The following is a 13,691-nucleotide window of genomic DNA, read 5'->3' as shown; positions in this document are numbered from 1 at the left end:
GCTTTTTAGAGGTTAGATGAGCTCTTGAGGCCAAGTGTGGCTGAGTATGGAGGAAGCTAGGCGTTGGAGTTGTGCACGCCAAAGCGGTCTTGTTGAGCACTAGAAACCCTATGCATTGACAAGGCATGCGGCAGCCAAGGGGCTTGCGAGATTAGTGAACATGTGGGCAAGAATTGCTGGGCGTTGGCACAAGGCCAGGCGCTAAGCCTAGCGCACGTGTGCAAGGGATGCACCGAGGCTTGCGTGACCTTGCAGCTAGGAAGAGCCATCGTTCAAAGAGTATGGGCCAGGCCGAGCTAGGAAGCGTGCAGTTGCGAGTGAGTAAGGCACTGGACGTGGGGCATTACACGAGGGTGATCGTATAAGGCATGTGGGTTGCACGATAGGCGCTAGACGATAGACGCTAGTGATAGGTGCTAGACGATGAGCGCAGGAAGATAAGAAATGTGCGTTGGGGTGCATGATGAGCGCAAGGCTGAGCGTTGAGGTTGGGCGTGCGTGCTAACCAGTGTGCAGCGATGAGCACAAGGCGCTGGATACTCGATGCATGCTAGAGCTATACGATGAATCGAGGAAGGATGTGATGAGATATGTAATTGAACTGGAAGGCTGTGCGATTGCTTGGAAAGCATTGGCAATCTTGGTTGAGGGATGCGATGTGATGCCCGGTGGTTGAGTGTTGGGGAGGGCTTAATGCTTGGTTGATGATATGTTAAGATTATGCTATGCATGGACTAGGACATACGTTGGCTTAGAAGTATGCGACCAAAGGAGAAATGTGATAGCGTTAAGGTGAACTATGCATTGGCCAAGTTGGGCGATGCATTGTTGAAGGAAGCATGCAACCAAGTAATTGCAAACATTGGCTTGGTAATAAGCAATGGTGAAGTTGTTGCTGCCTAATCAAGTTGAGGCCTAAGAATTTAGCTAAGTGTTCAACGTACAGTGAGCTTGGCATTGATAGGTAAGGTTGCACACAAAAACAAAGTAAGCTAGTTATAGAATGTTAGTCCCAAAAAGGGGGCCAATGCTAATGAATAAAATGCATTATGATGTCCACAGGTTTGACATCAAAAGAATGCATTAAGAGGATTGCCAAAGATAGTGAGTGACTTTAAATGTTTAAAATGCTTTAAATGAATTGCAAATGCTTTATGAATGTTTTAGCAATTCATGTTTACTAAAAGCTATTTATGACAACTATTCTCAAATAGTTTCTAAGTAACACATCTTTCTTTAATGTTATGTTCATGTTATGCATTTCAATGATCATGAGTATGTGTTAGTACTGAATGCTTTAGGGCAACTAAGTCATAAAGAGATATAGAATGTGCCTTAGAACATACGAATAGCTTAGTACTGAAGGACTAAATGAGAAGGTACTGGAGCTTAGTCTTAGATATGAGATTAGTATGAATAGCTCAATACTGAAAGATTAGTATGAATAGCTCAGTACTGAAGGACTAAATGAGAAGGTACTAAAGCTCAGCCCTAGATACGAGTTCAGTATGAATAGCTCAATACTGAACGACTAAATGAAAAGGTACTGAAGCTTAGTCTTAGATTTGAATAGTACAGTACTGAAGGACTAGATGTGAAGGTATTGGAACTAAGTCCTAGACATAAGTTCTGAGGATTGGATCCAATCTATATGCATGTAGGATAGCTGAAACTAAGAGAAAGGTGATGGACAAAGGAGACACACCTTGACCTAGATTGGTATGGAGAATTGGACAAAAGGGTTCTTTCTCTCAGTCAAGTAGTAATGCAGTTAAGTAAAGTAGAGAGTTGGACAAAAGGGTTCACTCTTAGACAATAGGTTAAGTATAAGTATAGTAACAAGTGAGTAAAAGGGCCACTCTCAACAAAGGCATAGTTCAGCAAAGCATAAAATGTGATTTTGTTATGTTAATGATTACGTGAATGATGGTTGCCTGAGTTTATATCTTCAGTTAAAGCTTTCAGTTTTATTATCAGTTTTATGTATGATGCATGTGTTTTAAAAGTTAGTCACTCACTAGGCTTCTAGCTCAGGTTTTCAAATGTTTTCTCATCCAGGTAGCGGTCACTCCCCAGAAGACATCTCTGCTGCTACTTTGCCACTCAAAGACTTCGGTTGAAGGAAGCTTGATTGAGGACTTTATATTTGTTAGTACACATGTGTCTGCCATATAGGGACTAGTGTTGTATGTTGGGCTCACTAAATTGTAGTATACATAAGTGTATGTATGAACAATGTTTAAAACCCTGTAATGTAAATGTGTTAAGTTTTGAGTTAATTTGCTCAGTATGTTGATGAAATATATGTATACCAAGGTTTAAGATAGGTTAAACCAGTTAGTTAGGCAATAAATGCCAGGAAAAGGGTCGGTAACTACTGCAGTCACATCTCTTTCCAGGTTAAGAGGGTAATCTGAAGCAGGGTGTGACAAGTTGGTATCAGAGCATAAGATTTTAGGAAGAAAGGGAAAGTTTATGTATAAAGTTTGAGTCCTAAGTGAGTCCCTAACATGTGTACTACCTAAGAAAAAAAAAAAGATGTTGAGCGAAAGTGGCAGGCAGAGCAAGCAGACAGACAACGAGTTCCCTGACCCTACCTTTAGAAAGCCTGAGATTCAAAAGAATGAGGATTCTAGTAAGTGAAAGATAAAGTTTCAGTGGCTCAGGAAGTGAGACTTCAGGAAGAGAAATTAGAAGTCACACAGGTAAGAATAGACTCTTCACTAGAGATAGAATGCTTAGCAAGTTTGCCAGAGGTTGGTGACAAATATGGAGTCTATTCTGGTGAATTTAGGAAAAAGCTATGATATCGAGAAAGCCCTAGTTAAAGTTAATCCTAAGAGGAAGGAAAAAGATAAGCAACAGTGAGCTCAAAAGGTACTAAAGGTACGTTGAGTATAAAATTAAGGAACAAAGTGGTCAGTAGAAGGCGAAATGGAAAAGGTCCAAGTTTGCTGATGGTCTAGGTAATAGCTCGAAGTTTAATGAGCTCAAGACTAGTACAATTAAGAAACCCTTATGTGTAAAGTGTGGTAAGCCATAGTTGAGAAAATGTTATAGTAGAAAGAATGTCTTCTTCCAAGTATGGACAGACAGGACATTCTAGGAAGAATGGCCTCAATTAGGTCGAGAAGTCCAATTGACACAAAAAGTGATTTCACAGCTGGTAGGATAGATCAAAGGTATGAAAACTGGAAACAAATGTTCCAGTTGCATCACAAGAAAAGGGAAACAAGACCATCCTAATGATAAAATGAATGTTATGACTCAGCAAAGAATGGAAGAGTCACCAAATGATGTAACAAGTACAATGAACTCTTATGACTAGGTTGTTCATATATAGTAGTATTACTTAGAATGAACAAAATTAATGTTAGAGTAGCATAGTGGAAGCGTAGTAAAGAATAAGGTTATAAAGTTTTACAACCAAAGGATGTTGTGAAACCCTAATTATAAGTAAGTCCGAGCAAATTTCGAGGATGAAATTTCCTTAAGGGGGAGGTAATTGTAAACCCCGTACTCCATTTTTCCTACATAAGTGAGTAATAGGTACGCTAAGCAAAGACTAAGGATACGTTAAGGTAATGTTGTAAAGGAAGTAAGAAAGTAGAAAGATGAAGGAAGAAAATGATAAGTAATGGAAAAACCTAGTCTCGGGTGAGTTTTAGATAGCTTAGCAAGAGGAAAATTTGGCTAATTATAGGCCAAGGCATATTGATTTGGAAGAATGGGCGTTGGTTTTGCCTTGGAGATTAGGCAAGCCATAAAATGGCTATGTTGGTAGTATAGCCTATGTGTTAGCCTTATGTTGGGCGTTGGAGACAAGCTCTCATGTGCTAGTCTTGCTTTTAAAGAATAGATGAGCTCTTGTGGAGGCCAAGTGTGGCCGAGTATGGAGAAAGCTAGGCATTGAAGTTGTGCACGCCAAGGTGGTCTTGTTGAGTGCTTGCAACCTTATGCGTTGACAAGGAATGCGGCAGCCAAGGGGCTTTCGAGGTTAGTGAGCATGCGAGCAAGGAATACTTGGCGTTGCAAGGCCAGGCGCTACAAGGGATGCGCTGAGGCTTGCGTGACCATGCAGCGAGGAAGAGCCATCATGCAACAAGTATTGTCACACCCCGCACCGGATTACCCTCCTAACCTGGATGGAATGGTGACTGCAGCAGTTACCAATCCTTTTACTGGCACTTACTGCCTCTCTTACCTATTAAATAATACTAAAACCCTGAATACATACATATTAACTTAGAACTTAACACATTTACTTCACAGGGTGTCGCAGCATTGTTTATACATGGATATTACAACCTAGTAAGCCCCATCAAGAATACTAGTCATTAGACAGACACATGTGTACTAACTAATACAGGTCCTCAATTACGCTTCCTTCAACCTGTTTCTTTAAGTGGCAGAGTAGTAGCAAAATAGTCCTTTGGGAACTGACCGGTACCTGAAAAAGGAAAACATTCGAAAACGTGAGCTAGAAGCCCAGTGAGTGACTTAATAAAAATATAAATCTCATACTTAAAACCGAAAGCTTGAGAACATAACACTGAAACTAGAATGTACCAAGCAAACATGTACATAAAACCTTTAAAACCACCATTAAAATCATTATTCCTCAGTTGAGAACGAGCATACATCGCTCTAGCTCCCAACGTCTGTTATCGGCTAAGAGACCCATACCTCAGCCTCTCACTCAGACCTGTCTACATGCTCATGGAGTTTTCTATGTACCGTCAACACCTTAGGTACATTTATTTAGATTCCTTCCTTACCTTTGGTATCCAACTCACTCAAGCTATCAAGTTCTCGAAAAGCATTTAAAGAATAGTTCTCAAATATAGCATAGAAAACTCTTTAGGATACCTTCCCTACCTTCAGTATCCCCTTCAGTATATTTAGGAATACTAACGCAAGTACTTTGACAATCTTAGGTATTTAAAGCATAGTACATCAAGCTTCATACGACCTTAGCTTTAACCCTAACACATGCTTCATACTTTGCAAAATAAGTTGGCTTAAATCATGTTGAACTAGCTTGTAAAACTATTAGCATACGTTAGATATGGGAAACATACATGGAAAACTCAAATATTAGTAACATCTTGCATTGATAAACATTCATAAGCATTAGCAATTCCAAACTATCCTTCTAGCCTAGAAGAAGATATGACTACTACCTTTATCCTTAGTTGAGAGTGAACTATCAGATCTAACTCTCAATGCCAACCTTAATCAGGGAGAACCCTTTTGCTCAATCCCTCGACGTCGTATTACCTTCATGCACGTGGTTATAACTGAGTACTGTCATACCTTAGGTACTTGATAGGATACCTTCTCATTGTCCTTCAATATCTATCATATAACTAGTCATAAACATTTAGTTGAAAGGATACCTTCTCATTGTCCTTCAGTATCCGTCATATAACTAGTCATAAACCTTTAGTTGAAAGGATACCTTCTCATTGTCCTTCAGTATTCGTCATATAACTAGTCATAGACATTTAGTTGAAAACTAAAGCTTAGTGCTCAAATCATCATACTAGTTCATCCATCATACTGGTTCGTCATAAAAATGGAGTTACTTAAACATACTTAGAGTATTTGGACAAGATAACATACCTAAATCATGTCAATTCCATGGAAAATATGCTTTACTTAGCATGAGAAACAGTTTCACAAATATGTTGCTTAGCAATTCATTTAAACACTTAGCATGGGAAATATCTTCAAGAATTCTTAGTTTCTAAATCATTAAAACATTAAATCATCACATGGTCACTCACAGCTCGTTGGCCTCTTAACGGGTTATATGTCTCTCCTAGCTCTTCTTAGCCTGAAAGGACATAACTCCTGGTTAAACTACTTAGAATTCTTAACAAAATACCTCAAATAGTTCATTTACTAATGCAACTTTCATCATCAAAGACAACTTTACTAGCGAGATTCTCCTCATAAGCGAGATCCTCATGAGCGAGATCAAGCTTTTCCTAGCGATACTCCCTTACTAGTGAGATCAAGCTTTTCCAAGCGATATTCCCTTACCAGCGATACCAACGATACCTACCTTACCAGCAATACCAGTGATACTCACCTTACCAGCGATACCAGCAATACTCAACCTAATTTCTAGCGAGATTCCCTTCTAGAGCGAGATCCTCATCACAAAATTAGCGAGATTTCCTTCATTAGCGAGATCCTCATCACAAAATCTCACTATAATCTCCACGGTGAGCTGTTTGCTTATTCCTCCGAAGCAGCTGTCTGCTTATGCACAGATTCTCTATTACACTTTAAAAATTCATAACTCAAAATCCAGACCTCTTTTGAAGAAACTTCTTTCTATAAACATGTTTAAAATTGAGTAGCAACATTACCTTAAAATTTAAGCTCAAAATTTCTTGTCGTTTAATCTGGAGATTTAAAACTTCATCGGTGGCTCCAATTCAAGTAGTTGCCTGCTTGTTCAACAATTTCCAGTTCAAAATTAAAAATTATATAACTCGGTTTCCAAGCCTCATCTTAAAAAGTTCCATTCTACAAAGTTGTTCATAACTGAGTTAGCAATATTACCTCAAATGTTTAGCTCAAAATGCTTCATAATTCATCCTGGAGCTTCAATTATTCACTGATGCTAGATTCACTAGAGAAACGAACCCTTCATCTTTATTTTTCCCCTCCGGCCTTATTCCAATGAGTTTTCCTGTACCCACCCACAGAAAATAGACACACAGAGCTTTTTAATGCCACTAGAATTACACAAATAGCCTAAGTAGTTTGTCCAAACCGACCCAATGAATTCAACCTTCTTGCTTATATTACCGCCCAAAATCCAGCATGAACCCTCCTTGTGCCACCATGCCCATTATTGGTAATGAAGGCTAGGATTTAGCAAAACTGCTTTTTCTAACTTCACTCACAATATTACTTTAGCACTACACCTTATTAGATGGCATGGTCTCATTCATATGCTTATTATGCATTCCATCATCAATCATGACCTTTCTTAGCCTAACCGGGTTTTGTCCTACTTTTACACTTAGCTACCCAAGTGCCTATTTCTTCTTGCTTCCTTCTTCTACCCTTCCTAAGGCATGGCTTCATTTAGCTCATTAGAAGACATCACATTACTTACTCTTACTTAAAGTAATTAGGGTTTAGGTTTTACAAGTATGGACAGGCGCGAGTGAGGAAGCGGTCGGTTGCACACGAGCAAGGCACTGAACATGAGGGAGTTGCACGAGGGTGATCGCATAATGTATTCGGGGTTGCATTATAGGCACTAGACAATGAGCACAAGCAGATGAGATAGACGATGTGCGCTAGGGTGCACAATGAATGCAAGGCTAAATGTTGAGGCTGGGCGTGCGTACTGACCAGTGTGCTATGATGAGCGCAAGGCGTTGGATACTCGATGCACGCTAGAGCTATGTGATGAAGCGAGGAAGGATGTGATGAGATATGCGATTACACTGGAAGGATATTGGATTGTTTGGAAAGCGTTTGCAGTCTGGACACAAGATACATAAGGCATGCGATGTGATGCTCGATGGTTGAGCGTTGAGGAGGACTTAATGCTTGGTTGATGATATGTTAAGATTAAGCTATGTGTGGGCTAGGACATGCGTTGGCTTAGATGTATGCGACCAAAGGAGGAAGGCAATAGCCTCAATGTGAGCTATGCACAATCCAACACCCACACAACACTTGCACTTACGGCTTCGGCATGCGTTGCATGGTTCATCGCATTTCAGTGCATCCTTGCGCCAACTCATTCCTTGCACAGAGCTCATTCCTTAACGCGTGCGTTCAACATCCCTGTCTGGCCCTTCAGCTGTTTGCTTATCAACCTAAGCAGCTGCCTGTTTGTTCAAAAGTTCTAGATTTAGCTTACAATTTGAATAACTAGTTTTCCAAGCCTTTTCTCGACAAAGTTCCTTCTACAAACTTACTCTAAAATGTCTTAACAAGCTTACTTTAAAATTTCAGCCTAGAACTTCTCGTGATTTGGCTGAAATTCTCAAATCATCAAGACTGGCTTTAGCTTACCCGAGGGCTCGACCTTTAATTAGATTCTTCAATCTCTAGCCCAATTCCTCTGGAATTTCCTTACGGAAATTCAACCTCAGTAACTAGAAACACTCAGGGTTTTAATGGCTCTGGAATCACTATATTTGCACAAGTAAATTGCTCAAACCCTCTCTTTGAATTCAAACTTCCCTTTTATATTAGCAGTTGCATGCTAACCATTCATTGATAAGCTGCCACCTCATCCTTAGAGAGATAACAACGAACCTAAGCATGACAACTAGCTTACCTAATCATTCACTAGGCTGATCCTTTCCTCTTGGTCATCAACTTAAGGCTTAACTCTCAAGCCAACGCTTGCAATTACTTGGTCGCATGCCTCCTTTAACATTGCATCACCCAGGGCAAGAAGGGAATTATTAAAATATTTAAGGACAAAAAAGGGAAGGAGAAAATTCTCCCCTTATAGTCCCTTTGAATATAGTACATAGATTTTTTTCTTTATTTATATATATAAATATATATTGGCATTTTGTAGTGTATAGTTTAAAATAAAATATTGTATTTTTTAAAAAAAAAAATCAATTATGAAGTATATTTATGTTATATATTTATACAAAAAATAAACTTATTGGGTTATATGTCCTAAAAGTCATAGTTTGTAAAATTAAACATATTCTATTTACAATAAAGTGGTTATTGAGATTTATTAAATAAAATTGTTATTGGATATGTAAACTGCACTTGTAAAAACTAAATCCAATAAATAAGATCCATGACTATTACATGAGTACTTGAAACTTAATGTGGAGACATAAGAGTGGATCAAGTTTGAGTACATAGCCAAAATGGTCTATAGTATATGGATAAGACTGAGTACCTTATTTTAGGGACACTATTGTATGCGACCCACTTTGTATGTAGTACAAACGATGTGATCCTGAATCGTTCATGTGGAAACATGCAAGTGGAGGCATCCTGTGTAAAGAGTTTGTATAAGATCGAACTGAGAAATAAGTCACTCTTCTTTATAATGTTGTTTACTATATAAGACTGACTATTTTAAAGCGATGACCTAAGTAACTTGACCTTAATCATGAGCTAACTATGAACTCCTGTTTATTCTAGACTATCCTTAGATTTGCATAGGTGAAGGTTGGCTTAATAGTGTCGACTCAATACGGCCCCCATTTAAAGGGTAAGACCGAGTAGATGACTGAGGACATAGGGTGCAAGATGAAATTCACTCCTACCCACTTTTAGGGATAGTAAAAAGGTTGTTCTTTAAGTATGGACTTCGGGTTTTGAGCAAGGGGTCCCACCCTCTCATTGGCCTGAGAGGGACTTGGTTTGATGATTGGATCACAAACCAATTGTTCATTAGAGGATTAGAGGAACTTAAGGAACAAGATGTAATCTCGAGGGTGAAACAATTTTTGACCCAGCCGTTATTACGAACAACCTGTGAAAGGTCGACTTATAGATCGTGGTTAAATCAAGTGGATAGAAATATATCTATAGTGGGGGGAGTGTAACTGTTGGACTTTGGTGGAGTGATCTGGTAGTTAACGAATGTTGGTTAATTGGGTTAAAGAATTTAGCCAATTAATCTCGGATCGTTGAAGCCCATGATCTGTAGGTCCATTAGGTCCCCCTACTAGCTAACAAACGGACCAAACCAGCGTCGTTTCCTTGACGTTGGTGAAGAGGGGTGTCGTTTGGACTTGGTTTACATGTCCTTCATTGTAAATTTTGAGTCTATGCCCATTCACCTTGAAGATTTTTCCTGTTTTAGGACTTTTTATTTCGACTGCACCATATGAGAAAACAGTAGTAATTTTAAAAGGACCTAGCCATTTGGACTTGAGTTTTCCAAGCATCAACTGTAATGTAGAATTATAAAGCAAAAATTTTTGTCCAATTTTGAAGTCCTTTCTTATTAAGCCTTTGTCATGAAAAATTTTGATTTTCTTTTTGTAAATTTTTGAATTTTCATAAGCATCTTGTTTAAATTATTCTAATTGCTATAACTCTAGGAGTCTTTCTTTTCCAGCTTGGGCTAGATTCAAATTATATTGCTTTACTACCCAATACATTTTGTGTTCAACCTTTACTGGAAGATGGCATGCGTTGCCATATATAATTCCGTACGGGGTTATTCCTATGGGTAACTTTAAGCGGTTTTGTAAGCCCAAAGTGCATCATTAAGTTTATAACTCCAATCTTTTCTTTTCAGGTATACAGTATTTCCTAAAATGTTTTTCACTTTTCTATTTGAAATTTTCGTTTGACCATTTGTTTGAGTATGATACGGGGTTGCAACACGGTAATGAAATTTGTATTTCTTCAATAATGTCTCTATGGTTCTATTGCAAAAATGTGTTCCTTGGTCATTTATGATGGCCTTAAGAATTCCAAATCTAGAAAAGATGTTATTTTTTTAGGAATTTTGAAACAATAGAAGAATTATTTGTTCTAGTGGGGATTGCCTTGACCCACTTGGAAATATAATCTACTCTAAGTAAAATGTACGGCTAACGAAGAAGAAAATGGACCATGAAATCTAAGCCCCACACGTCAAATATTTCACAAACAAGAATGGAATTGAGAGGCATTTCATTTCTTTTAGACAAAGATCCAGATTTTTGACACTTTTCACAAGACTTACAATGCACACGAATCGACAAAAAGAGAATTCCAAAATAGTCCTGAATCTAAAATTTTTCTAGCATATTGTTATGGACAAAAAATGACGTCCACATGCATGTTCATGGCAAAATGACAAAGCAGACTCAAATTCTTCGTTAGGGTCACATCTCCTAATGATTTGATATGAACAAAATTTCTATAGATAAGGAGGATCCCATTCAAAGTATTTAAAGTCACTTTTTAGTTTAGACCTTCTAGATGAAGACATGTTAAAGGAAAACTTACCCGTAACAAGGTAATTTACCATGTCGGTGTACCACGGTAGGAAAGCATTTACTTTGAAAAGGTGTTTATAAGGAAAGTCCTCTCTAATTGGAATTAACTCTTCTTTTTTCATGATTCGACTTAAATGGTCGGCCACTGAATTCTTGGATCTTTTTATGTATTTCATAGTCAAGTTGAACTCCTGCAAAAGAAGGACCCATTTGACAAGTCTGGGCTTTGATTCTTTCTTCGTCATGAGGTACCTAAGAGCAGCGTGGTCAGTATAAACAATTATTGGAAAACCGAGAATGTAAGATCTAAATTTATGCAAAGCAAACATAATAGAAAGAAATTCTTTTTCTATGGTTGAATAAATGATTGAGATGAATTGAGTATTCTAGATGCGAAACATATCATATGGCACTTCTTGTCAACTCTTTGTCCTAATATCGACCCTACTGCTAGGTTACTAGCATCGCACATGATCTCAAATGGAAAGTCCCATCGAGGTGGTATTCGAGTTGATGTTAACTTCTCTTTGAGTGTGTCAAAGGCTTCCTTGCGTTTCTTATTGAAATCAAATGTGGCAACTTTTTGAAGTAGGCTTGACAAAGGGAGTGCAATTTTTGAAAAGTTCTTAATGAACCTCCTGTAGAACCTTGCACTACCAAGAAAATAGCACACTTCCCTAATGTTTTTAGGATAGGGAAGGCTGGCTATGACATTTATTTTTGTTATATCAACTTCTTTGCCTTTAGAAGATACAAAGTGTCCTAAACTATCCCGTGAGAAGCCATGAAGTGACATTTTTCATAATTCAAAACCAAATTTGTTTCTATGCATCTTTTCAAAATCAGCTCAAATTGTGCAAACAATCTTCGAAAGAATTACCATACACAGTGAAGTCATCCATGAAAATTTCTATGCACTTTTTTACGTAGTCGGAGAAAATGCTCATCATGCATCGTTGAAACATGCCTAGAATGTTACATAGCCCAAATGGCATTCTCTTAAATGCATATGTACCATAAGTTCAAGTAAAAGTAGTCTTTTCTTGATCTTCCTATGTTATTCGTATTTGATAAAATCCAGAAAAACTGTCAAGAAAACAAAACTGTAGCTTCCTAACTAGCCGTTTAACCATTTGGTCAATAAAAGGTATAGGAAAGTGATCTTTTTTTGTTACCTCGTTGAGTTTTCTGAAGTTTATACACATTCTCCAACCGTTTTGCACTCTCATTGGAATCATCTCACCTTTATCAGTTTTCACAATGGTCATCTCGGTCTTCTTCGATACCACGTGTATCGAACTTACCCATTGGCTATTCGAGACTAGGTATATTATTCCGACTTCAAGTAGCTTGAGGATTTCCTTGTAAACAATTTCTTTCATGGTAGGATTTAGTCTTCTTTGAGGTTGAATGGTTACCTTGCCTCCGTCCTCTAGGACAATTTTGTGCATGCAAAGGGAAGGGCTTATCCCTTTTATATCATCCAAAGTCTAACCAATTTCTTTCTTGTGGTCCTTCAATGTTTCTACTAGTGAGCATTCTTGAAAAGATGTAAGTTCTCTAGATTTGATCACAGAAAAGGCTTTATCTTCTCCTAAGAAAACATATTTAAGGTGAGAAGGGAGAGCTTTAAGCTCGATCCCCTGTACCTGAGATTCCACAACATCATTATTAGAAGAATTATCATTCAAATCAAAATCATTCGAAGTAAAGAAAGAGTCAATCAAAGAGTCATCATCATCATGATCAATGGAGGGGGCAACCAAACAATCCAAATTTTCATCAATAGAAAACAAAAATTCATCAAACATGTCGCATGTATCTATGGAACAAAGATATAAATACTCCTCTGGAAATTTCATGGCATCATAAATGTTGAAGGATTTTACCTCTCCATCAAATTCTACTAATAAAGACCCCTTATCTACGTCAATTCTAGTTTTTGCAGTTTCCATGAAGGGTCTACCAAGTAAAATATTAGAAGAAGTAGTAGAGTATGGTTCATCCAATTTCAAAATGTAAAAATCGACTAGAAAGATTAATTCTCCAACTCTCAACAAAAGATCTTCTACTATGTCTAGAGGTTGTATGTATAACCTATCTGCTAGGTCTTCATGAACATGAAAAGGCGTGACGTTTATTGAAGCACCTAAATCTAGCATAGCATGAGTGATAATTCTATCTCCTACTTTACATGGCAAGGTAAACATTCTCGACTTTCTACATTTTTGGGACATAAAGCATGGACATTCTTGCTAACAGTTAACCTCTCCTCTTCCTTCCCTTTTCTTTTCTTAGCACACAAGTCTTTTAAAAATTTAGCATACCTAGGTATATGTTAAATAGCATTAAGTAAAGGGATGTTAATTTGTACCTTTTTTAACATCTCAACAAGCTCTAGATCGGTATCTTCTACCTTAGGTCTTCTAATCTACTAGAGAATGGTGCCTTGGGTACATATGGCTCTACTTTAGGAGGAGAGTAATCACATACCTCGGGAAAAATAGGAGTCTCTTTTGGTTCACTTACCTTGCTCTCTTGTTCTTTCATTACTTTTTCTTGCTTTTTCGGAGGAAATTGAACTGGGTTTCCATCTTGAGAGGATGAGTGGTGTTACCACTTCTGAGAATAATTGCACTTACATTTGCATGCTTTGGTTGAGCGGGGAGCTTTCCTGATGATTTACTCTCAAGCTTGCTTACCATAATTTCAAGTTGCATGATTTATGTGCCCACA

General features: G+C 38.0%; 1 protein-coding gene across 1 annotated transcript; it reads right to left on the bottom strand.

The window, feature by feature from the left end:
• Positions 1 to 12,445: 12,445 nt before the first annotated feature.
• LOC120076165 lies at positions 12,446 to 13,165 on the bottom strand. Its single transcript, XM_039029932.1, has one exon. It carries the CDS (start codon positions 13,163 to 13,165, stop codon positions 12,446 to 12,448), a length of 720 nt encoding a protein of 239 aa, XP_038885860.1.
• Positions 13,166 to 13,691: the final 526 nt, after the last annotated feature.

The sequence above is a fragment of the Benincasa hispida genome, chromosome 4 (assembly GCF_009727055.1).
Source record: "Benincasa hispida cultivar B227 chromosome 4, ASM972705v1, whole genome shotgun sequence".
Taxonomy (NCBI): Eukaryota; Viridiplantae; Streptophyta; class Magnoliopsida; order Cucurbitales; family Cucurbitaceae; genus Benincasa; species Benincasa hispida.
This window is presented reverse-complemented; position numbering and strand designations above follow the sequence as displayed.

Coding starts and splice junctions, on each gene's coding strand:
- LOC120076165 (XM_039029932.1), bottom strand. CDS start 13,165: ATGTTTACCTTGCCATGTAAAGTAGGAGATAGAATTATCACTCATGCT.